Source organism: Emys orbicularis, chromosome 2 (genome assembly GCF_028017835.1).
Source record: "Emys orbicularis isolate rEmyOrb1 chromosome 2, rEmyOrb1.hap1, whole genome shotgun sequence".
In the NCBI taxonomy this organism is placed as follows: Eukaryota; Metazoa; Chordata; order Testudines; family Emydidae; genus Emys; species Emys orbicularis.
In genome coordinates this window covers 761,268-785,627 of record NC_088684.1, presented here as the reverse complement: position 1 = coordinate 785,627, position 24,360 = coordinate 761,268, and the positions used below count along the sequence as shown (strand labels likewise).

The 24,360-nt window shown below is 55.6% G+C and overlaps 1 protein-coding gene across 1 annotated transcript; it reads left to right on the top strand.

Annotated features, from left to right (window-relative positions):
• On the top strand, positions 1-24,360 carry EPPK1 (epiplakin 1). Its single transcript, XM_065400103.1, has 11 exons — positions 1-7,575; positions 7,657-9,168; positions 9,550-9,789; positions 11,029-12,354; positions 12,436-13,947; positions 14,029-15,540; positions 15,622-17,133; positions 17,215-18,726; positions 18,808-20,319; positions 20,401-21,899; positions 23,037-24,360. The coding sequence occupies exons 1-11, from the start codon at positions 1-3 to the stop codon at positions 24,358-24,360; spliced, it is 21,036 nt and encodes a 7,011-aa protein (XP_065256175.1).

Here is a 24,360-nt window from a genome sequence, read left to right as displayed (position 1 = left end):
ATGGCGCACAAGCAGGCAGTGAATGGACATGCCACCCCCACAGCTCACCCAGAAGACACCCCAGGAGGAAGTCACTTCCATCAGGACATGCAGCCTGGCAAGCAGGGACAGAGGGGTGTGGAGCCCCACGGGGTCAGAGAGGCCCTGCCGGAGACTGGGACCATTGCTGGGGTGTACGTGGAGGCTTCCAAGAAGACAATGAGTTTTTATGATGCCACCAGAGAGCATTTCCTGATGTCTGAGACAGCACTTGCTCTTCTGGAGGCTCAGGCAGCCACAGGCTCCCTCATTGACCCGGCGGGAAACAAGCGGCTCTGCGTGGCAGAGGCCGTGAGACTGGGGCTGGTAGGCCTGGAGCTGAAAGAAAAGCTGCTGTTTGCAGAGAGAGCAGCAACTGGCTTCATGGACCCCTACACGGATGAGAAGATCTCGCTCTATCAAGCCATCCAAAAAGAGCTGCTCGGGCGGGAGCAGGGCGCCCGTCTGCTGGAGGTCCAGATCGCCACAGGGGGCCTCGTGGATCCAGCCACCAGCCACCGCGTCCCCATGGAGGTTACCTACGAGCAGGGACACTGTGGTGACGAGATGAGCCAGCTCCTTTCTGACCCCAGCTCTGCTGCTGCCAGAGGGTTTCTTGACCCAAACACCAGCGAGAGGGTCACCTATCGGGAGCTTAAGAAACGGTGCATGATCGATCCGGCCACCGGGCTCCTCCTCTTGCCTCTGAAAATCACCTTCCCGGGGCTGAGAGGGAGAGTGAGCAGCAGAGAGCTGCTCAGCTCCAGCATCATCGACATGGAAACGTTCAGGGCCCTCCAGGAAGGCCGGGTCTCCGTCCAGGAGGTAGCAGAGATGGACCATGTTCAGCAGTACCTGGAGGGCACGGGAAGCATTGCAGGTGTGGCCGTACTGCCTATCGGTGAGAGGAAGAGTCTGTACCAGGCGCTGACAGAGCACCTCCTCATGCCAGGCACAGCACTGGCCCTCCTGCAGGCCCAGGCTGCCACTGCCTGCCTGACAGAGCCCACCAAGAACCAGAGACTCTCAGTCGATGATGCTGTCAAGGCTGGTGTGGTTGGGCCGGAGCTCTATGAGAAGCTGTCGTCCGCTGAGAGAGCCGTCACCGGGTACCGAGACCCCTGCACTGGGGAGCTGCTCTCTCTTTTTCAAGCCATGAATAAGGGGCTCGTTGCCAGGGACCAGGGGACTTACCTACTGGAGGCCCAGCTGGCCACCGGTGGCCTCATCGATCCAGTCCACAATCACCGTGTCCCAGTGGAGATGGCCTGCCAACGGGGCTACCTCGATGAAGAGATGAAGCGGCTCCTCTTCCATCCCACCCATGACATCAAAGGGTTCTTTGACCCCAACACGAAGGAGACCCTGATGTACGCAGAGTTACTGGAGAGGTGCGTCACTGACCCAGACACCGGTCTCCGCCTGCTGCCACTCTTCGGAGATGATGGGGAAGGGTCTCGGGGCGTGCAGTCCTTCATTGACCACAGGACCCGAATGGCTTTGGAAAACACAACAGTACCTGTGGCCTGTGGCAAATTCAAGGGGAAGTCGGTGTCGCTCTGGAAACTCCTCTTCTCAGACTACTTCACAAGTGCGCAAAGGGCCACGCTTACCCAGCAGTGCCGCACCGCGACTCTCTCCATGCAGGAACTGGCTAAGACCGTCAGCACCACCGTTCAGCAAATGGTTTCCACCGCCAATATCACCTTTGAAGGCCTGAGGCACAAGGTGACCCCTAGCCAGCTCCTGAGTGCTGAAATCATCAACAGGGATTTGTTTGAGAAGCTGAGCCAAGGGGAGACATCCGCCAGAGAAGTTGTCGGCATGGACACAGTCAGGAAGTACCTGGAAGGGACAGGCAGTATCAGTGGGCTGCTGCTGCCCGATTCCCAGGAGAAAATCAGCATCTACCAGGCAAAGAGGAAAGGCCTTCTAATGCCAGGGACGTCCCTCATCCTCCTCGAGGCACAGGCTGCCACTGGATTCATCATCGACCCAGCTGCAAACAAGAAATATTCCGTGAAGGAGGCTCTGCGAGCCAGCGTCATCGGCCCAGATATTTACAACAAGCTGCTGGCAGCAGAGAAAGCAGTCACTGGCTACAAAGACCCCTACACCGGCAACAAGATCTCCCTCTTCCAGGCCATGAGCAAAGGCCACATTGTCAGAGACCACGGCATCCGCCTGCTGGAGGCCCAGATCGCCACCGGCGGCATCATCGACCCCGTGCACAGCCACCGAATCCCCGTGGAGGTGGCTTACAAGCGGGGCTACTTCGACAAGAAGATGAACTTGATCCTCTCTGACCCCAGCGACGACACCAAGGGCTTCTTCGACCCCAACACGCACGAGAACCTCACGTACTTGCAGCTGAAGGAGAAGTGCATCACAGAGCCCTCCACCGGACTCTGCCTCCTGCCTCTGAACAGCACGAAGCGCCAGTTCATCAATGACACCACCAAACAAGCCTTCAGGAGCACGTGGCTCCTCGTGAAGTACGGGAGGTTCCGAGGAGAAAGGGTCTCCGTGTGGGACCTGTTGAACTCTGAGTATTTCAGCGAGGGAAAGCGGCGGGAGATATTTAATCACTACCAGCTGCGGAAGCTCACCCTGGAGCAGATCAGACTCATGTTGGAGGAAGAGATGAAAAAATGGGCCCACATCAAATTCCCAGCCATGAGAGGCAGCGTCACGGCCTACCACCTGCTAGAAACTGGCATCATAGACAAGGCCCTGTTCGAGAGGGTGCTGGAGGGAGCTGTGAGCCCGGAGGACGTCCTGCGCATGGACTCTGTCCGGAAATACCTCTATGGCTCCGGCAGCATCGGGGGGATTGTGCTCCAGCCATCAAACCAGAGAATGAGCATCTATGAAGCCATGAAGCAGAAGATTGTGATGCCAGGAGTGGCTCTCCCACTGCTCGAGGCCCAGGCCGCTACTGGTTTCGTCATCGACCCAGTGAACAACCAGAAGCTGTGCGTTGATGAAGCCGTAAGGGAAGGGGTTATCGGGCCAGAACTCCATGAGAAACTGCAGCACGCGGAAGGAGCCGTAATGGGCTATAAAGACCCTTTTACTGGGGAAAAGATCTCCCTCTTCCAAGCCATGAAGAAGGGCCTCATCGCTGACAAACAGGCTGTTCAGCTCATGGAAGCCCAAATTGCCACAGGAGGCATCATTGACCCCCACCGCGGCCACTATGTCCCTGTGGAATTTGCCCAGAAACAAGGCTACTTGGATGAGGACATGAGCAAAACTCTCTCTAGTGCCTCTGATAATACCAGGGTCTACTGTGTCCCCAACAGCAAGGAGCCTATGACTTACACTCAGCTCATCGCGCGCTGCCAGAAGGACAAAAACTCTGGCCTCCACTTGCTGCCTTTGCCACAGACAGCTGTGCCTGTCCGCACGGATGAGCAGATCCAGCAGCTATTCAAGGAGACCATGGTGAAGGAGAAAGGGGTCTCCCTCTGGGAGCTGATCCACTCTGGCTACTTCACTGAGGAGCAGAGAAATGACTTTGTGGAGAAGTACCGGTCTGAGGACGTGTCTGTCTGGCAGTTGGTCACTCTTGTCCTGAAGCTTGTTGAGGAAATAGAGATGAAAGCCCATACCCACATCACCTTCGAAGGCCTGAGGGGCAGTGTGCCTGCCGTCTGGATGCTCGATGCTGGCATCATTACTGAGAAGACGTTCGAGGATCTGGCTCAGGGAACACAAACGGCCAGAGAAGTAGCCCAGATGGAGAGCGTGAAGAGATACTTACAGGGCACGGGGAGTATTGCTGGGATTTTCATACAGGCCTCCAAGAAGAGGATGAGCATTTACCAAGCAATGAAAAACAATCTCCTCCTGCCAGGGACAGGGGTGTTGTTGCTAGAGGCTCAAGCAGCTACAGGAGCTGTTATAGACCCAGTAACAAACCAGAAACTTGGTGTGGAGGAGGCCGTCAAAGCAGCCATTGTCGGTGAGGAACTCATGGAGAAGCTGCTTCTAGCAGAGAGAGCAGTGACCGGTTACACAGACCCATACACGGGGAACTCAATCTCAGTCTGTCAAGCAATCAGGAAAGGCCTCATTCCCATGAGCGATGGTGTTCCCTTAATAGAGGCCCAGCTGGCTACAGGAGGGGTCATCGATCCCATCCACCATCATCATCTTCCTCTTTCTGCAGCCTACATGCACGGCTTTTATGATGAAGAAATGAACCAGGCCCTATCCCAGCCCACTGACAACACCAAAGTCTTCTTTGATCCAAACACAAAGGAAAACTTGACCTACCAGCAGCTGAAAGACAGGTGTGTCCCTGATGCTGAAACAGGCCTCTGGCTACTACCTCTGTCTGAAACTGCAGCATTCTATGTGGACAAACAAACCATGGAGGTGCTGAAATCTGTGACAGTCTGTGTTGCAGTAGGACGGTTCAAAGGGCAGACAGTTTCCCTCTGGGACCTTCTCAACTCTGAGTACATCACAGACTGCAAGCAGAGAGAGCTGGTGGAACTATACAAAGAGGAGAATGCTGTGGCCCTGCAAGAAATCATCACCACCGTTACCACAATCATTGAAGAAACTGAGAAGCAAGGCAAGAGGTTCACGTTCAAGGGCCTGCGGAAGCAGGTGTCTGCCAGTGACCTCTTCCAGTCTCAGCTGATAGACAAGAAAACCCTGGACGAACTCAAGCAGGGACAGAAAACTGTCAAAGAAGTCACAGAGATGGACTCCGTCCGGAGATACCTGGAGGGGGGTAACTTCATAGCTGGAGTGTTAGTACAGCCAGCCAATGAGAAGATGAGCATCTACCAGGCTATGACAAGAGGAATGCTGAGGCCGGGAACCGCGCTGGTGTTGCTGGAGGCGCAGGCTGCTACCGGGTTTATTATTGACCCGGTGAAGAACAAGAGGCTGTCAGTGGAGGAGGCACTCGCTGCTGGGCTCATTGGACAACAGGTCTATGAGAAGCTGCTGTCTGCAGAGAGAGCAGTGACCGGATACACTGACCCCTTCACAAAAGGCCAAATCTCCCTCTTCGAAGCCATGAACCAGGGGCTGATCCTCAAGGGCCACGGCATCCGCCTGCTGGAGGCCCAGGTTGCCACCGGTGGCATCATCGACCCCGTGCACAGTCACCGCCTCCCCGTGGAGGTGGCTTACAAGCGGGGCTACTTCGACGAAGAGATGAACCGGATCCTCTCTGACCCCAGCGACGACACCAAGGGCTTCTTCGACCCCAACACTCACGAGAACCTCACTTACATACAACTCCTGGAGAGATGTGTCCAAGACCCTGAGACTGGGCTGTACATGCTCCAAATAGTAAAGCATGGGGGGACATACTTCTATATAGATGAGTCAATGAAACACTTTTTACGCTCAAAACCCATTAAAATGCAAGTTGGGAAGTTCAAAGGCCAAACAGTGTCCCTCTGGGACCTGCTCTGCTCTCAGTACATCTCAGAACAGAAAAGAAAAGAACTAGTGAAGCAATATAAATGTGAAACCCTCACAATAGAACAGCTCATCACAGTCATCACCACCATCATTGAGGAAATGGAACTCAGAACCCAAGCCCTCAAGGTTAAAGGACTCAGAGGACATGTATCTGTGTCAGAGTTATTCAACGCTGAGATAATTGACAAGACAACACTGGACAATCTGCAAAAAGGAACTCTCACAGTCCATAAACTCACACAAATGGACTCTGTCAAGAGGTATCTGGAAGGAACTGGCAGCATTGTTGGAGTTCTGCTGCCAGACAAGAAAGAGAAGATGAGCATCTACCAGGCCCTAGAGAGAGGTCTCCTAACACCAGAATCAGCGCTGGTGCTGCTGGAGGCGCAGGCTGCCACCGGCTTTATCACTGACCCGCTGAAGAACGAGAAGCTGTCCGTCGATGAAGCCGTCTCCGCCGGCCTGGTGGGCCGTGAGATTCACGAGAAGCTGCTCTCTGCAGAGAGAGCAGTGACCGGCTACACTGACCCCTACACAGGCAACAAGATCTCCCTCTTCCAGGCCATGAAGAAAGACCTGATAGTCAAAGACCACGGCATCCACCTGCTGGAGGCCCAGATCGCCACCGGCGGCATCATCGACCCCGTGCACAGTCACCGCCTCCCCGTGGAGGTGGCTTACAAGCGGGGATATTTGGACGATGACACATTTCTTCTTCTTTCTGATCCAGAACATGGCAACAAAAGCTTTATGGATCCTAACACCCATGAAAAACTCAGTTATGCCCAGCTCCTGCAGAGATGTAGCAAAGACCCAGACACAGGACTGTGCCTGCTGCAGATAACAGAAAAGAAGGAAGACTATTTCTACATTGATGAACACACAAAAAATACAATGTTATTAACCAAGGTTCAAGTACCGGTAGGGAAATACAAAGGACATATTCTATCTCTATGGGAACTCCTGTGTTCTGATTATATCAGTGAGGAAAAGAGGAAGGAATTGGTAAAACAATACAAAAAAGAATCCACAGCTATCTTACAAAAGATCATTGATACAATCTTAACCATTATACATGAAAAAGAGAGGAGCAGAAAAGATATATGGTTCCAGGGAATCAGACAACAAATCACTGCATCAGAACTATTCAACGCACAGATAATTACCAAAGACACAATGGAAAAGCTAGAGGAAGGAAAACAGACTGCAAAAGATATAGCAAAGATGGATTCCGTAAAGAGATACCTCGAAGGAACCAGCTGCATTGCCGGAGTCCTGGTGCCGTCCAACACAGACCCGTCCAAGACAGAGAAGATGAGCATCTACCAGGCCATGGGGAAGGGCATTCTGAGGCCGGGCACCGCGCTGGTGCTGCTGGAGGCGCAGGCTGCCAGCGGCTTTATCACTGACCCGCTGAAGAACGAGAAGCTGTCCGTCGATGAAGCCGTCTCCGCCGGCCTGGTGGGCAGTGAGATTCACGAGAAGCTGCTCTCTGCAGAGAGAGCAGTGACCGGCTACACTGACCCCTACACAGGCAACAAGATCTCCCTCTTCCAGGCCATGAAGAAAGACCTGATAGTCAAAGACCACGGCATCCGCCTGCTGGAGGCCCAGATCGCCACCGGCGGCATCATCGACCCCGTGCACAGTCACCGCCTCCCCGTGGAGGTGGCTTACAAGCGGGGCTACTTCGACCAAGAGATGAGCCGGATCCTCTCTGACCCCAGCGACGACACCAAGGGCTTCTTCGACCCCAACACTCACGAGAACCTCACCTACATGCAGCTCCTCAGCAGATGCGTCCCAGACCCAGACACGGGGCTCCTGATGCTTCAGCTGATGCACAAAGGCTCCGTGCTCTTCCAGCTAGATGAAAAAACACGAACCTGCTTACAGTCTGCCCCTGCCACCGTCAGCGTGGGACTCTTCCAGGGGCAGAACATGACCGTGTGGGAGCTTCTCTTCTCCAGATACGTCCCTGACCAAAAAAGGCAGGAGCTTCTGAAGAAGTACAAAGCGGGGACGCTAACCATTCAGGAAATGACAACCATCATCACCACCCTCATCACCGAGGCAGAGCAAAAGAGCAGCAGAGAGCCCAGGCACGTGAAAAGTCCGGGCACGCAACGGGCAACGTCACAGAAGGCCGAGGCTGCCCATTCGCAGAGAGATGAAAAACGGGAAAAGGCCTTAAAGACTACGACGGTCGACGGGCCGGGGGGCGAGTTCCAAGGGCGAAAGGTCTCTGTGTGGGATCTGCTCTTCTCCAAATACGTCCTTGAAGAGAAAAGACAAGAGCTTCTGAAGAAGTACAAAGCAGGGACGCTAACCATTCAAGAAATGATAACCGTCCTCACCACCATCATCACCGAGACAGAGAAAAAGAGCGGCAAACAGCCCAGCGGGGTGGAAGGCCCCTGCCGAGAGGAGACAACATCCGGGAGAGCTGCCAGCGCCCCTCCTCCACAGGACCAACAAGCGGAAAAGACTCTCCGGCTCGCGACCGTCGACGTATCGGTCGGCGAGTTCCAAGGGCGAAAGCTCTCCGTGTGGGAACTTCTCTTCTCCAAATACCTCTCGGAAGAGAAAAGGCAGGAGCTCCTGGAGAAGTACAGAGCAGGGACCGTGACTCTGGAGGAGCTGGTCAGAATCCTCACCACCATCGCTGAGCAGACAGAAGAGAGAAGCAGCAAAGTGAAGTTCTCAGGCCTCAGGAGGCAGGTGACTGCCTCAGAGCTGTTCAGCTCTGACATTATTGACCAGAACACGCTGACTGAACTCACCCAGGGCACCAAGACGGTGCAGGAGATCACGGAAATGGATTCCGTAAAGAGATACCTCGAAGGAACTAGCTGCATTGCCGGAGTCCTGGTGCCGTCCAACACGGACCCGTCCAAGACAGAGAAGATGAGCATCTACCAGGCCATGGGGAAGGGCATTCTGAGGCCGGGCACCGCGCTGGTGCTGCTGGAGGCGCAGGCTGCCAGCGGCTTTATCACTGACCCGCTGAAGAACGAGAAGCTGTCCGTCGATGAAGCCGTCTCCGCCGGCCTGGTGGGCAGTGAGATTCACGAGAAGCTGCTCTCTGCAGAGAGAGCAGTGACCGGCTACACTGACCCCTACACAGGCAACAAGATCTCCCTCTTCCAGGCCATGAAGAAAGACCTGATAGTCAAAGACCACGGCATCCGCCTGCTGGAGGCCCAGATCGCCACCGGCGGCATCATCGACCCCGTGCACAGTCACCGCCTCCCCGTGGAGGTGGCTTACAAGCGCGGCTACTTCGACCAAGAGATGAGCCGGATCCTCTCTGACCCCAGCGACGACACCAAGGGCTTCTTCGACCCCAACACTCACGAGAACCTCACCTACATGCAGCTCCTCAGCAGATGCGTCCCAGACCCAGACACGGGGCTCCTGATGCTTCAGCTGATGCACAAAGGCTCCGTGCTCTTCCAGCTAGATGAAAAAACACGAACCTGCTTACAGTCTGCCCCTGCCACCGTCAGCGTGGGACTCTTCCAGGGGCAGAACGTGACCGTGTGGGAGCTTCTCTTCTCCAGATACGTCCCTGACCAAAAAAGGCAGGAGCTTCTGAAGAAGTACAAAGCGGGGACGCTAACCATTCAGGAAATGACAACCATCATCACCACCCTCATCACCGAGGCAGAGCAAAAGAGCAGCAGAGAGCCCAGGCACGTGAAAAGTCCGAGCACGCAACGGGCAACGTCACAGAAGGCCGAGGCTGCCCACTCGCAGAGAGATGAAAAACGGGAAAAGGCCTTAAAGACTACGACGGTCGACGGGCCGGGGGGCGAGTTCCAAGGGCGAAAGGTCTCTGTGTGGGATCTGCTCTTCTCCAAATACGTCCTTGAAGAGAAAAGACAAGAGCTTCTGAAGAAGTACAAAGCAGGGACGCTAACCATTCAAGAAATGATAACCGTCCTCACCACCATCATCACCGAGACAGAGAAAAAGAGCGGCAAACAGCCCAGCGGGGTGGAAGGCCCCTGCCGAGAGGAGACAACATCCGGGAGAGCTGCCAGCGCCCCTTCTCCACAGGACCAACAAGCGGAAAAGACTCTCCGGCTCGCGACCGTCGACGTATCGGTCGGCGAGTTCCAAGGGCGAAAGCTCTCCGTGTGGGAACTTCTCTTCTCCAAATACCTCTCGGAAGAGAAAAGGCAGGAGCTCCTGGAGGAGTACAGAGCAGGGACCGTGACTCTGGAGGAGCTGGTCAGAATCCTCACCACCATCGCTGAGCAGACAGAAGAGAGAAGCAGCAAAGTGAAGTTCTCAGGCCTCAGGAGGCAGGTGACTGCCTCAGAGCTGTTCAGCTCTGACATTATTGACCAGAACACGCTGACTGAACTCACCCAGGGCACCAAGACGGTGCAGGAGATCACGGAAATGGATTCCGTAAAGAGATACCTCGAAGGAACCAGCTGCATTGCCGGAGTCCTGGTGCCGTCCAACACGGACCCGTCCAAGACAGAGAAGATGAGCATCTACCAGGCCATGGGGAAGGGCATTCTGAGGCCGGGCACCGCGCTGGTGCTGCTGGAGGCGCAGGCTGCCAGCGGCTTTATCACTGACCCGCTGAAGAACGAGAAGCTGTCCGTCGATGAAGCCGTCACCGCCGGCCTGGTGGGCAGTGAGATTCACGAGAAGCTGCTCTCTGCAGAGAGAGCAGTGACCGGCTACACTGACCCCTACACAGGCAAGAAGATCTCCCTCTTCCAGGCCATGAAGAAAGACCTGATAGTCAAAGACCACGGCATCCGCCTGCTGGAGGCCCAGATCGCCACCGGCGGCATCATCGACCCCGTGCACAGTCACCGCCTCCCCGTGGAGGTGGCTTACAAGCGGGGCTACTTCGACCAAGAGATGAGCCGGATCCTCTCTGACCCCAGCGACGACACCAAGGGCTTCTTCGACCCCAACACTCACGAGAACCTCACCTACATGCAGCTCCTCAGCAGATGCGTCCCAGACCCAGACACGGGGCTCCTGATGCTTCAGCTGATGCACAAAGGCTCCGTGCTCTTCCAGCTAGATGAAAAAACACGAACCTGCTTACAGTCTGCCCCTGCCACCGTCAGCGTGGGACTCTTCCAGGGGCAGAACGTGACCGTGTGGGAGCTTCTCTTCTCCAGATACGTCCCTGACCAAAAAAGGCAGGAGCTTCTGAAGAAGTACAAAGCGGGGACGCTAACCATTCAGGAAATGACAACCATCATCACCACCCTCATCACCGAGGCAGAGCAAAAGAGCAGCAGAGAGCCCAGGCACGTGAAAAGTCCGGGCACGCAACGGGCAACGTCACAGAAGGCCGAGGCTGCCCATTCGCAGAGAGATGAAAAACGGGAAAAGGCCTTAAAGACTACGACGGTCGACGGGCCGGGGGGCGAGTTCCAAGGGCGAAAGGTCTCTGTGTGGGATCTGCTCTTCTCCAAATACGTCCTTGAAGAGAAAAGACAAGAGCTTCTGAAGAAGTACAAAGCAGGGACGCTAACCATTCAAGAAATGATAACCGTCCTCACCACCATCATCACCGAGACAGAGAAAAAGAGCGGCAAACAGCCCAGCGGGGTGGAAGGCCCCTGCCGAGAGGAGACAACATCCGGGAGAGCTGCCAGCGCCCCTTCTCCACAGGACCAACAAGCGGAAAAGACTCTCCGGCTCGCGACCGTCGACGTATCGGTCGGCGAGTTCCAAGGGCGAAAGCTCTCCGTGTGGGAACTTCTCTTCTCCAAATACCTCTCGGAAGAGAAAAGGCAGGAGCTCCTGGAGAAGTACAGAGCAGGGACCGTGACTCTGGAGGAGCTGGTCAGAATCCTCACCACCATCGTTGAGCAGACAGAAGAGAGAAGCAGCAAAGTGAAGTTCTCAGGCCTCAGGAGGCAGGTGACTGCCTCAGAGCTGTTCAGCTCTGACATTATTGACCAGAACACGCTGACTGAACTCACCCAGGGCACCAAGACGGTGCAGGAGATCACGGAAATGGATTCCGTAAAGAGATACCTCGAAGGAACTAGCTGCATTGCCGGAGTCCTGGTGCCGTCCAACACGGACCCGTCCAAGACAGAGAAGATGAGCATCTACCAGGCCATGGGGAAGGGCATTCTGAGGCCGGGCACCGCGCTGGTGCTGCTGGAGGCGCAGGCTGCCAGCGGCTTTATCACTGACCCGCTGAAGAACGAGAAGCTGTCCGTCGATGAAGCCGTCTCCGCCGGCCTGGTGGGCAGTGAGATTCACGAGAAGCTGCTCTCTGCAGAGAGAGCAGTGACCGGCTACACTGACCCCTACACAGGCAACAAGATCTCCCTCTTCCAGGCCATGAAGAAAGACCTGATAGTCAAAGACCACGGCATCCGCCTGCTGGAGGCCCAGATCGCCACCGGCGGCATCATCGACCCCGTGCACAGTCACCGCCTCCCCGTGGAGGTGGCTTACAAGCGGGGCTACTTCGACCAAGAGATGAGCCGGATCCTCTCTGACCCCAGCGACGACACCAAGGGCTTCTTCGACCCCAACACTCACGAGAACCTCACCTACATGCAGCTCCTCAGCAGATGCGTCCCAGACCCAGACACGGGGCTCCTGATGCTTCAGCTGATGCACAAAGGCTCCGTGCTCTTCCAGCTAGATGAAAAAACACGAACCTGCTTACAGTCTGCCCCTGCCACCGTCAGCGTGGGACTCTTCCAGGGGCAGAACATGACCGTGTGGGAGCTTCTCTTCTCCAGATACGTCCCTGACCAAAAAAGGCAGGAGCTTCTGAAGAAGTACAAAGCGGGGACGCTAACCATTCAGGAAATGACAACCATCATCACCACCCTCATCACCGAGGCAGAGCAAAAGAGCAGCAGAGAGCCCAGGCACGTGAAAAGTCCGGGCACGCAACGGGCAACGTCACAGAAGGCCGAGGCTGCCCATTCGCAGAGAGATGAAAAACGGGAAAAGGCCTTAAAGACTACGACGGTCGACGGGCCGGGGGGCGAGTTCCAAGGGCGAAAGGTCTCTGTGTGGGATCTGCTCTTCTCCAAATACGTCCTTGAAGAGAAAAGACAAGAGCTTCTGAAGAAGTACAAAGCAGGGACGCTAACCATTCAAGAAATGATAACCGTCCTCACCACCATCATCACCGAGACAGAGAAAAAGAGCGGCAAACAGCCCAGCGGGGTGGAAGGCCCCTGCCGAGAGGAGACAACATCCGGGAGAGCTGCCAGCGCCCCTTCTCCACAGGACCAACAAGCGGAAAAGACTCTCCGGCTCGCGACCGTCGACGTATCGGTCGGCGAGTTCCAAGGGCGAAAGCTCTCCGTGTGGGAACTTCTCTTCTCCAAATACCTCTCGGAAGAGAAAAGGCAGGAGCTCCTGGAGAAGTACAGAGCAGGGACCGTGACTCTGGAGGAGCTGGTCAGAATCCTCACCACCATCGTTGAGCAGACAGAAGAGAGAAGCAGCAAAGTGAAGTTCTCAGGCCTCAGGAGGCAGGTGACTGCCTCAGAGCTGTTCAGCTCTGACATTATTGACCAGAACACGCTGACTGAACTCACCCAGGGCACCAAGACGGTGCAGGAGATCACGGAAATGGATTCCGTAAAGAGATACCTCGAAGGAACTAGCTGCATTGCCGGAGTCCTGGTGCCGTCCAACACGGACCCGTCCAAGACAGAGAAGATGAGCATCTACCAGGCCATGGGGAAGGGCATTCTGAGGCCGGGCACCGCGCTGGTGCTGCTGGAGGCGCAGGCTGCCAGCGGCTTTATCACTGACCCGCTGAAGAACGAGAAGCTGTCCGTCGATGAAGCCGTCTCCGCCGGCCTGGTGGGCAGTGAGATTCACGAGAAGCTGCTCTCTGCAGAGAGAGCAGTGACCGGCTACACTGACCCCTACACAGGCAAGAAGATCTCCCTCTTCCAGGCCATGAAGAAAGACCTGATAGTCAAAGACCACGGCATCCGCCTGCTGGAGGCCCAGATCGCCACCGGCGGCATCATCGACCCCGTGCACAGTCACCGCCTCCCCGTGGAGGTGGCTTACAAGCGCGGCTACTTCGACCAAGAGATGAGCCGGATCCTCTCTGACCCCAGCGACGACACCAAGGGCTTCTTCGACCCCAACACTCACGAGAACCTCACCTACATGCAGCTCCTCAGCAGATGCGTCCCAGACCCAGACACGGGGCTCCTGATGCTTCAGCTGATGCACAAAGGCTCCGTGCTCTTCCAGCTAGATGAAAAAACACGAACCTGCTTACAGTCTGCCCCTGCCACCGTCAGCGTGGGACTCTTCCAGGGGCAGAACGTGACCGTGTGGGAGCTTCTCTTCTCCAGATACGTCCCTGACCAAAAAAGGCAGGAGCTTCTGAAGAAGTACAAAGCGGGGACGCTAACCATTCAGGAAATGACAACCATCATCACCACCCTCATCACCGAGGCAGAGCAAAAGAGCAGCAGAGAGCCCAGGCACGTGAAAAGTCCGAGCACGCAACGGGCAACGTCACAGAAGGCCGAGGCTGCCCACTCGCAGAGAGATGAAAAACGGGAAAAGGCCTTAAAGACTACGACGGTCGACGGGCCGGGGGGCGAGTTCCAAGGGCGAAAGGTCTCTGTGTGGGATCTGCTCTTCTCCAAATACGTCCTTGAAGAGAAAAGACAAGAGCTTCTGAAGAAGTACAAAGCAGGGACGCTAACCATTCAAGAAATGATAACCGTCCTCACCACCATCATCACCGAGACAGAGAAAAAGAGCGGCAAACAGCCCAGTGGGGTGGAAGGCCCCTGCCGAGAGGAGACAACATCCGGGAGAGCTGCCAGCGCCCCTTCTCCACAGGACCAACAAGCGGAAAAGACTCTCCGGCTCGCGACCGTCGACGTATCGGTCGGCGAGTTCCAAGGGCGAAAGCTCTCCGTGTGGGAACTTCTCTTCTCCAAATACCTCTCGGAAGAGAAAAGGCAGGAGCTCCTGGAGAAGTACAGAGCAGGGACCGTGACTCTGGAGGAGCTGGTCAGAATCCTCACCACCATCGTTGAGCAGACAGAAGAGAGAAGCAGCAAAGTGAAGTTCTCAGGCCTCAGGAGGCAGGTGACTGCCTCAGAGCTGTTCAGCTCTGACATTATTGACCAGAACACGCTGACTGAACTCACCCAGGGCACCAAGACGGTGCAGGAGATCACGGAAATGGATTCCGTAAAGAGATACCTCGAAGGAACTAGCTGCATTGCCGGAGTCCTGGTGCCGTCCAACACGGACCCGTCCAAGACAGAGAAGATGAGCATCTACCAGGCCATGGGGAAGGGCATTCTGAGGCCGGGCACCGCGCTGGTGCTGCTGGAGGCGCAGGCTGCCAGCGGCTTTATCACTGACCCGCTGAAGAACGAGAAGCTGTCCGTCGATGAAGCCGTCACCGCCGGCCTGGTGGGCAGTGAGATTCACGAGAAGCTGCTCTCTGCAGAGAGAGCAGTGACCGGCTACACTGACCCCTACACAGGCAAGAAGATCTCCCTCTTCCAGGCCATGAAGAAAGACCTGATAGTCAAAGACCACGGCATCCGCCTGCTGGAGGCCCAGATCGCCACCGGCGGCATCATCGACCCCGTGCACAGTCACCGCCTCCCCGTGGAGGTGGCTTACAAGCGGGGCTACTTCGACCAAGAGATGAGCCGGATCCTCTCTGACCCCAGCGACGACACCAAGGGCTTCTTCGACCCCAACACTCACGAGAACCTCACCTACATGCAGCTCCTCAGCAGATGCGTCCCAGACCCAGACACGGGGCTCCTGATGCTTCAGCTGATGCACAAAGGCTCCGTGCTCTTCCAGCTAGATGAAAAAACACGAACCTGCTTACAGTCTGCCCCTGCCACCGTCAGCGTGGGACTCTTCCAGGGGCAGAACGTGACCGTGTGGGAGCTTCTCTTCTCCAGATACGTCCCTGACCAAAAAAGGCAGGAGCTTCTGAAGAAGTACAAAGCGGGGACGCTAACCATTCAGGAAATGACAACCATCATCACCACCCTCATCACCGAGGCAGAGCAAAAGAGCAGCAGAGAGCCCAGGCACGTGAAAAGTCCGGGCACGCAACGGGCAACGTCACAGAAGGCCGAGGCTGCCCACTCGCAGAGAGATGAAAAACGGGAAAAGGCCTTAAAGACTACGACGGTCGACGGGCCGGGGGGCGAGTTCCAAGGGCGAAAGGTCTCTGTGTGGGATCTGCTCTTCTCCAAATACGTCCTTGAAGAGAAAAGACAAGAGCTTCTGAAGAAGTACAAAGCAGGGACGCTAACCATTCAAGAAATGATAACCGTCCTCACCACCATCATCACCGAGACAGAGAAAAAGAGCGGCAAACAGCCCAGCGGGGTGGAAGGCCCCTGCCGAGAGGAGAGAACATCCGGGAGAGCTGCCAGCGCCCCTCCTCCACAGGACCAACAAGCGGAAAAGACTCTCCGGCTCGCGACCGTCGACGTATCGGTCGGCGAGTTCCAAGGGCGAAAGCTCTCCGTGTGGGAACTTCTCTTCTCCAAATACCTCTCGGAAGAGAAAAGGCAGGAGCTCCTGGAGAAGTACAGAGCAGGGACCGTGACTCTGGAGGAGCTGGTCAGAATCCTCACCACCATCGCTGAGCAGACAGAAGAGAGAAGCAGCAAAGTGAAGTTCTCAGGCCTCAGGAGGCAGGTGACTGCCTCAGAGCTGTTCAGCTCGGACATTATTGACCAGAACACGCTGACTGAACTCACCCAGGGCACCAAGACGGTGCAGGAGATCACGGAAATGGATTCCGTAAAGAGATACCTCGAAGGAACTAGCTGCATTGCCGGAGTCCTGGTGCCGTCCAACACGGACCCGTCCAAGACAGAGAAGATGAGCATCTACCAGGCCATGGGGAAGGGCATTCTGAGGCCGGGCACCGCGCTGGTGCTGCTGGAGGCGCAGGCTGCCAGCGGCTTTATCACTGACCCGCTGAAGAACGAGAAGCTGTCCGTCGATGAAGCCGTCTCCGCCGGCCTGGTGGGCAGTGAGATTCACGAGAAGCTGCTCTCTGCAGAGAGAGCAGTGACCGGCTACACTGACCCCTACACAGGCAAGAAGATCTCCCTCTTCCAGGCCATGAAGAAAGACCTGATAGTCAAAGACCACGGCATCCGCCTGCTGGAGGCCCAGATCGCCACCGGCGGCATCATCGACCCCGTGCACAGTCACCGCCTCCCCGTGGAGGTGGCTTACAAGCGGGGCTACTTCGACCAAGAGATGAGCCGGATCCTCTCTGACCCCAGCGACGACACCAAGGGCTTCTTCGACCCCAACACTCACGAGAACCTCACCTACATGCAGCTCCTCAGCAGATGCGTCCCAGACCCAGACACGGGGCTCCTGATGCTTCAGCTGATGCACAAAGGCTCCGTGCTCTTCCAGCTAGATGAAAAAACACGAACCTGCTTACAGTCTGCCCCTGCCACCGTCAGCGTGGGACTCTTCCAGGGGCAGAACGTGACCGTGTGGGAGCTTCTCTTCTCCAGATACGTCCCTGACCAAAAAAGGCAGGAGCTTCTGAAGAAGTACAAAGCGGGGACGCTAACCATTCAGGAAATGACAACCATCATCACCACCCTCATCACCGAGGCAGAGCAAAAGAGCAGCAGAGAGCCCAGGCACGTGAAAAGTCCGGGCACGCAACGGGCAACGTCACAGAAGGCCGAGGCTGCCCATTCGCAGAGAGATGAAAAACGGGAAAAGGCCTTAAAGACTACGACGGTCGACGGGCCGGGGGGCGAGTTCCAAGGGCGAAAGGTCTCTGTGTGGGATCTGCTCTTCTCCAAATACGTCCTTGAAGAGAAAAGACAAGAGCTTCTGAAGAAGTACAAAGCAGGGACGCTAACCATTCAAGAAATGATAACCGTCCTCACCACCATCATCACCGAGACAGAGAAAAAGAGCGGCAAACAGCCCAGCGGGGTGGAAGGCCCCTGCCGAGAGGAGAGAACATCCGGGAGAGCTGCCAGCGCCCCTTCTCCACAGGACCAACAAGCGGAAAAGACTCTCCGGCTCGCGACCGTCGACGTATCGGTCGGCGAGTTCCAAGGGCGAAAGCTCTCCGTGTGGGAACTTCTCTTCTCCAAATACCTCTCGGAAGAGAAAAGGCAGGAGCTCCTGGAGAAGTACAGAGCAGGGACCGTGACTCTGGAGGAGCTGGTCAGAATCCTCACCACCATCGTTGAGCAGACAGAAGAGAGAAGCAGCAAAGTGAAGTTCTCAGGCCTCAGGAGGCAGGTGACTGCCTCAGAGCTGTTCAGCTCTGACATTATTGACCAGAACACGCTGACTGAACTCACCCAGGGCACCAAGACGGTGCAGGAGATCACGGAAATGGATTCCGTAAAGAGATACCTCGAAGGAACCAGCTGCATTGCCGGAGTCCTGGTGCCGTCCAACACGGACCCGTCCAAGACAGAGAAGATGAGCATCTACCAGGCCATGGGGAAGGGCATTCTGAGGCCGGGCACCGCGCTGGTGCTGCTGGAGGCGCAGGCTGCCAGCGGCTTTATCACTGACCCGCTGAAGAACGAGAAGCTGTCCGTCGATGAAGCCGTCTCCGCCGGCCTGGTGGGCAGTGAGATTCACGAGAAGCTGCTCTCTGCAGAGAGAGCAGTGACCGGCTACACTGACCCCTACACAGGCAACAAGATCTCCCTCTTCCAGGCCATGAAGAAAGACCTGATAGTCAAAGACCACGGCATCCGCCTGCTGGAGGCCCAGATCGCCACCGGCGGCATCATCGACCCCGTGCACAGTCACCGCCTCCCCGTGGAGGTGGCTTACAAGCGGGGCTACTTCGACCAAGAGATGAGCCGGATCCTCTCTGACCCCAGCGACGACACCAAGGGCTTCTTCGACCCCAACACTCACGAGAACCTCACCTACATGCAGCTCCTCAGCAGATGCGTCCCAGACCCAGACACGGGGCTCCTGATGCTTCAGCTGATGCACAAAGGCTCCGTGCTCTTCCAGCTAGATGAAAAAACACGAACCTGCTTACAGTCTGCCCCTGCCACCGTCAGCGTGGGACTCTTCCAGGGGCAGAACGTGACCGTGTGGGAGCTTCTCTTCTCCAGATACGTCCCTGACCAAAAAAGGCAGGAGCTTCTGAAGAAGTACAAAGCGGGGACGCTAACCATTCAGGAAATGACAACCATCATCACCACCCTCATCACCGAGGCAGAGCAAAAGAGCAGCAGAGAGCCCAGGCACGTGAAAAGTCCGGGCACGCAACGGGCAACGTCACAGAAGGCCGAGGCTGCCCATTCGCAGAGAGATGAAAAACGGGAAAAGGCCTTAAAGACTACGACGGTCGACGGGCCGGGGGGCGAGTTCCAAGGGCGAAAGGTCTCTGTGTGGGATCTGCTCTTCTCCAAATACGTCCTTGAAGAGAAAAGACAAGAGCTTCTGAAGAAGTACAAAGCAGGGACGCTAACCATTCAAGAAATGATAACCGTCCTCACCACCATCATCACCGAGACAGAGAAAAAGAGCGGCAAACAGCCCAGCGGGGTGGAAGGCCCCTGCCGAGAGGAGAGGACATCCGGGAGAGCTGCCAGCGCCCCTTCTCCACAGGACCAACAAGCGGAAAAGACTCTCCGGCTCGCGACCGTCGACGTATCGGTCGGCGAGTTCCAAGGGCGAAAGCTCTCCGTGTGGGAACTTCTCTTCTCCAAATACCTCTCGGAAGAGAAAAGGCAGGAGCTCCTGGAGAAGTACAGAGCAGGGACCGTGACTCTGGAGGAGCTGGTCAGAATCCTCACCACCATCGCTGAGCAGACAGAAGAGAGAAGCAGCAAAGTGAAGTTCTCAGGCCTCAGGAGGCAGGTGACTGCCTCAGAGCTGTTCAGCTCTGACATTATTGACCAGAACACGCTGACTGAACTCACCCAGGGCACCAAGACGGTGCAGGAGATCACGGAAATGGATTCCGTAAAGAGATACCTCGAAGGAACTAGCTGCATTGCCGGAGTCCTGGTGCCGTCCAACACGGACCCGTCCAAGACAGAGAAGATGAGCATCTACCAGGCCATGGGGAAGGGCATTCTGAGGCCGGGCACCGCGCTGGTGCTGCTGGAGGCGCAGGCTGCCAGCGGCTTTATCACTGACCCGCTGAAGAACGAGAAGCTGTCCGTCGATGAAGCCGTCTCCGCCGGCCTGGTGGGCAGTGAGATTCACGAGAAGCTGCTTTCTGCAGAGAGAGCAGTGACCGGCTACACTGACCCCTACACAGGCAACAAGATCTCCCTCTTCCAGGCCATGAAGAAAGACCTGATAGTCAAAGACCACGGCATCCGCCTGCTGGAGGCCCAGATCGCCACCGGCGGCATCATCGACCCCGTGCACAGTCACCGCCTCCCCGTGGAGGTGGCTTACAAGCGGGGCTACTTCGACCAAGAGATGAGCCGGATCCTCTCTGACCCCAGCGACGACACCAAGGGCTTCTTCGACCCCAACACTCACGAGAACCTCACCTACATGCAGCTCCTCAGCAGATGCGTCCCAGACCCAGACACGGGGCTCCTGATGCTTCAGCTGATGCACAAAGGCTCCGTGCTCTTCCAGCTAGATGAAAAAACACGAACCTGCTTACAGTCTGCCCCTGCCACCGTCAGCGTGGGACTCTTCCAGGGGCAGAACGTGACCGTGTGGGAGCTTCTCTTCTCCAGATACGTCCCTGACCAAAAAAGGCAGGAACTTCTGAAGAAGTACAAAGCGGGGACGCTAACCATTCAGGAAATGACAACCATCATCACCACCCTCATCACCGAGGCAGAGCAAAAGAGCAGCAGAGAGCCCAGGCACGTGAAAAGTCCGGGCACGCAACGGGCAACGTCACAGAAGGCCGAGGCTGCCCATTCGCAGAGAGATGAAAAACGGGAAAAGGCCTTAAAGACTACGACGGTCGACGGGCCGGGGGGCGAGTTCCAAGGGCGAAAGGTCTCTGTGTGGGATCTGCTCTTCTCCAAATACGTCCTTGAAGAGAAAAGACAAGAGCTTCTGAAGAAGTACAAAGCAGGGACGCTAACCATTCAAGAAATGATAACCGTCCTCACCACCATCATCACCGAGACAGAGAAAAAGAGCGGCAAACAGCCCAGCGGGGTGGAAGGCCCCTGCCGAGAGGAGAGAACATCCGGGAGAGCTGCCAGCGCCCCTTCTCCACAGGACCAACAAGCGGAAAAGACTCTCCGGCTCGCGACCGTCGACGTATCGGTCGGCGAGTTCCAAGGGCGAAAGCTCTCCGTGTGGGAACTTCTCTTCTCCAAATACCTCTCGGAAGAGAAAAGGCAGGAGCTCCTGGAGAAGTACAGAGCAGGGACCGTGACTCTGGAGGAGCTGGTCAGAATCCTCACCACCATCGTTGAGCAGACAGAAGAGAGAAGCAGCAAAGTGAAGTTCTCAGGCCTCAGGAGGCAGGTGACTGCCTCAGAGCTGTTCAGCTCTGACATTATTGACCAGAACACGCTGACTGAACTCACCCAGGGCACCAAGACGGTGCAGGAGATCACGGAAATGGATTCCGTAAAGAGATACCTCGAAGGAACTAGCTGCATTGCCGGAGTCCTGGTGCCGTCCAACACGGACCCGACCAAGACAGAGAAGATGAGCATCTACCAGGCCATGGGGAAGGGCATTCTGAGGCCGGGCACCGCGCTGGTGCTGCTGGAGGCGCAGGCTGCCAGCGGCTTTATCACTGACCCGCTGAAGAACGAGAAGCTGTCCGTCGATGAAGCCGTCTCCGCCGGCCTGGTGGGCAGTGAGATTCACGAGAAGCTGCTCTCTGCAGAGAGAGCAGTGACCGGCTACACTGACCCCTACACAGGCAACAAGATCTCCCTCTTCCAGGCCATGAAGAAAGACCTGATAGTCAAAGACCACGGCATCCGCCTGCTGGAGGCCCAGATCGCCACCGGCGGCATCATCGACCCCGTGCACAGTCACCGCCTCCCCGTGGAGGTGGCTTACAAGCGGGGCTACTTCGACCAAGAGATGAGCCGGATCCTCTCTGACCCCAGCGACGACACCAAGGGCTTCTTCGACCCCAACACTCACGAGAACCTCACCTACATGCAGCTCCTCAGCAGATGCATCCCAGACCCAGACACGGGGCTCCTGATGCTTCAGCTGATGCACAAAGGCTCCGTGCTCTTCCAGCTAGATGAAAAAACACGAACCTGCTTACAGTCTGCCCCTGCCACCGTCAGCGTGGGACTCTTCCAGGGGCAGAACGTGACCGTGTGGGAGCTTCTCTTCTCCAGATACGTCCCTGACCAAAAAAGGCAGGAGCTTCTGAAGAAGTACAAAGCGGGGACGCTAACCATTCAGGAAATGACAACCATCATCACCACCCTCATCACCGAGGCAGAGCAAAAGAGCAGCAGAGAGCCCAGGCACGTGAAAAGTCCGAGCACGTGTAGGACTCATGAATGAAATTGTTTTTAATTGTTTACTTTATTAATGTAACTTCATAAGTAAAGTTTTATGAATGAAACAATATTCATTCATAAAACCGGTTACCCCAATAACTGGCTAATTAACAGTTAAGATGCTTGTTAAGAGCCATAGCTGTTCAGTCAGCTGCCTTTGTAAATTTCACTATCAATCCAATTCCTGCTTAAATGACTGAGACTTGCACTGTTTCAGTATTGTAACTTCTGTTCACCATTTATTACACTTGCCTGCAGTGTAACTTCTGTTCACTGTTTGCCATCTATTATACTTGTCTATATTGTAACTTCTGTTCACTGTTTGCCATATTGTAATTCAAACCCCATTTTAAAATGCTTACTCCATTTTGTAAGGGCTTGCTGCAACCTTCATTTTTGCAAACCCTGCTGTAATCTTATTAGTTTAATTTAGATGTGTGAATGAGGTACGTATGGATGATGGAATCAACCTCCAGCCCCAGCCTGTCCTGATTAAATAGAGTTCAAACACCAACGGCTGAAGATGCAGACAAGAGCCCTAACAAAGTAAGAAGAATCCACCCTAGAAAGAAAAGGTACAATAGAAGAAAGATCAAAGCCCTGTCCGAGGCTGAAAGTCATGTCTGCAATTGACGGGTGATCAATCACCAAACCCAGAGGCAGGGTGACACAGCAAGACCTATAGACTCTGGATTCAAACTAAAGCCTACAAAAAGGATGGGTGACATGGAAAACTTTGGAGGAGGGTAACATTCTGCTGCCAACATGGAAGGGCATCGGTGCATGCCTGACAGAGACCCAGCTCATCCTTGTGCGCGGCTTTCCTGGCCAGTTAGCCGCCACAAGCTACGAACCCAAGCTGCAAACTCAAGCCACAGACTCAAGCAGGACTGGTAACTATGCAGCAGCTGCAGAACATCTGATGGATGTGTGTGTGTGTGAATGTGTGTGTGTGTATAGGTATTAGGTATAATGTGTGTGTATAAGGATTAAGATATTAGTTATTGGTCATAAATCAAATTGTTATTATAATAAATGTGGCATCTTTGTCTTGACCCCTAAAACGATCCTGTATAAGTTTGTGGGACAACACACGCAACGGGCAACGTCACAGAAGGCCGAGGCTGCCCATTCGCAGAGAGATGAAAAACGGGAAAAGGCCTTAAAGACTACGACGGTCGACGGGCCGGGGGGCGAGTTCCAAGGGCGAAAGGTCTCTGTGTGGGATCTGCTCTTCTCCAAATACGTCCTTGAAGAGAAAAGACAAGAGCTTCTGAAGAAGTACAAAGCAGGGACGCTAACCATTCAAGAAATGATAACCGTCCTCACCACCATCATCACCGAGACAGAGAAAAAGAGCGGCAAACAGCCCAGCGGGGTGGAAGGCCCCTGCCGAGAGGAGAGAACATCCGGGAGAGCTGCCAGCGCCCCTTCTCCACAGGACCAACAAGCGGAAAAGACTCTCCGGCTCGCGACCGTCGACGTATCGGTCGGCGAGTTCCAAGGGCGAAAGCTCTCCGTGTGGGAACTTCTCTTCTCCAAATACCTCTCGGAAGAGAAAAGGCAGGAGCTCCTGGAGAAGTACAGAGCAGGGACCGTGACTCTGGAGGAGCTGGTCAGAATCCTCACCACCATCGCTGAGCAGACAGAAGAGAGAAGCAGCAAAGTGAAGTTCTCAGGCCTCAGGAGGCAGGTGACTGCCTCAGAGCTGTTCAGCTCTGACATTATTGACCAGAACACGCTGACTGAACTCACCCAGGGCACCAAGACGGTGCAGGAGATCACGGAAATGGATTCCGTAAAGAGATACCTCGAAGGAACTAGCTGCATTGCCGGAGTCCTGGTGCCGTCCAACACGGACCCGTCCAAGACAGAGAAGATGAGCATCTACCAGGCCATGGGGAAGGGCATTCTGAGGCCGGGCACCGCGCTGGTGCTGCTGGAGGCGCAGGCTGCCAGCGGCTTTATCACTGACCCGCTGAAGAACGAGAAGCTGTCCGTCGATGAAGCCGTCTCCGCCGGCCTGGTGGGCAGTGAGATTCACGAGAAGCTGCTCTCTGCAGAGAGAGCAGTGACCGGCTACACTGACCCCTACACAGGCAACAAGATCTCCCTCTTCCAGGCCATGAAGAAAGACCTGATAGTCAAAGACCACGGCATCCGCCTGCTGGAGGCCCAGATCGCCACCGGCGGCATCATCGACCCCGTGCACAGTCACCGCCTCCCCGTGGAGGTGGCTTACAAGCGGGGCTACTTCGACCAAGAGATGAGCCGGATCCTCTCTGACCCCAGCGACGACACCAAGGGCTTCTTCGACCCCAACACTCACGAGAACCTCACCTACATGCAGCTCCTCAGCAGATGTGTCCCAGATCCAGACACGGGGCTCTGTTTGCTGAAGGTGGGGATGGACTAA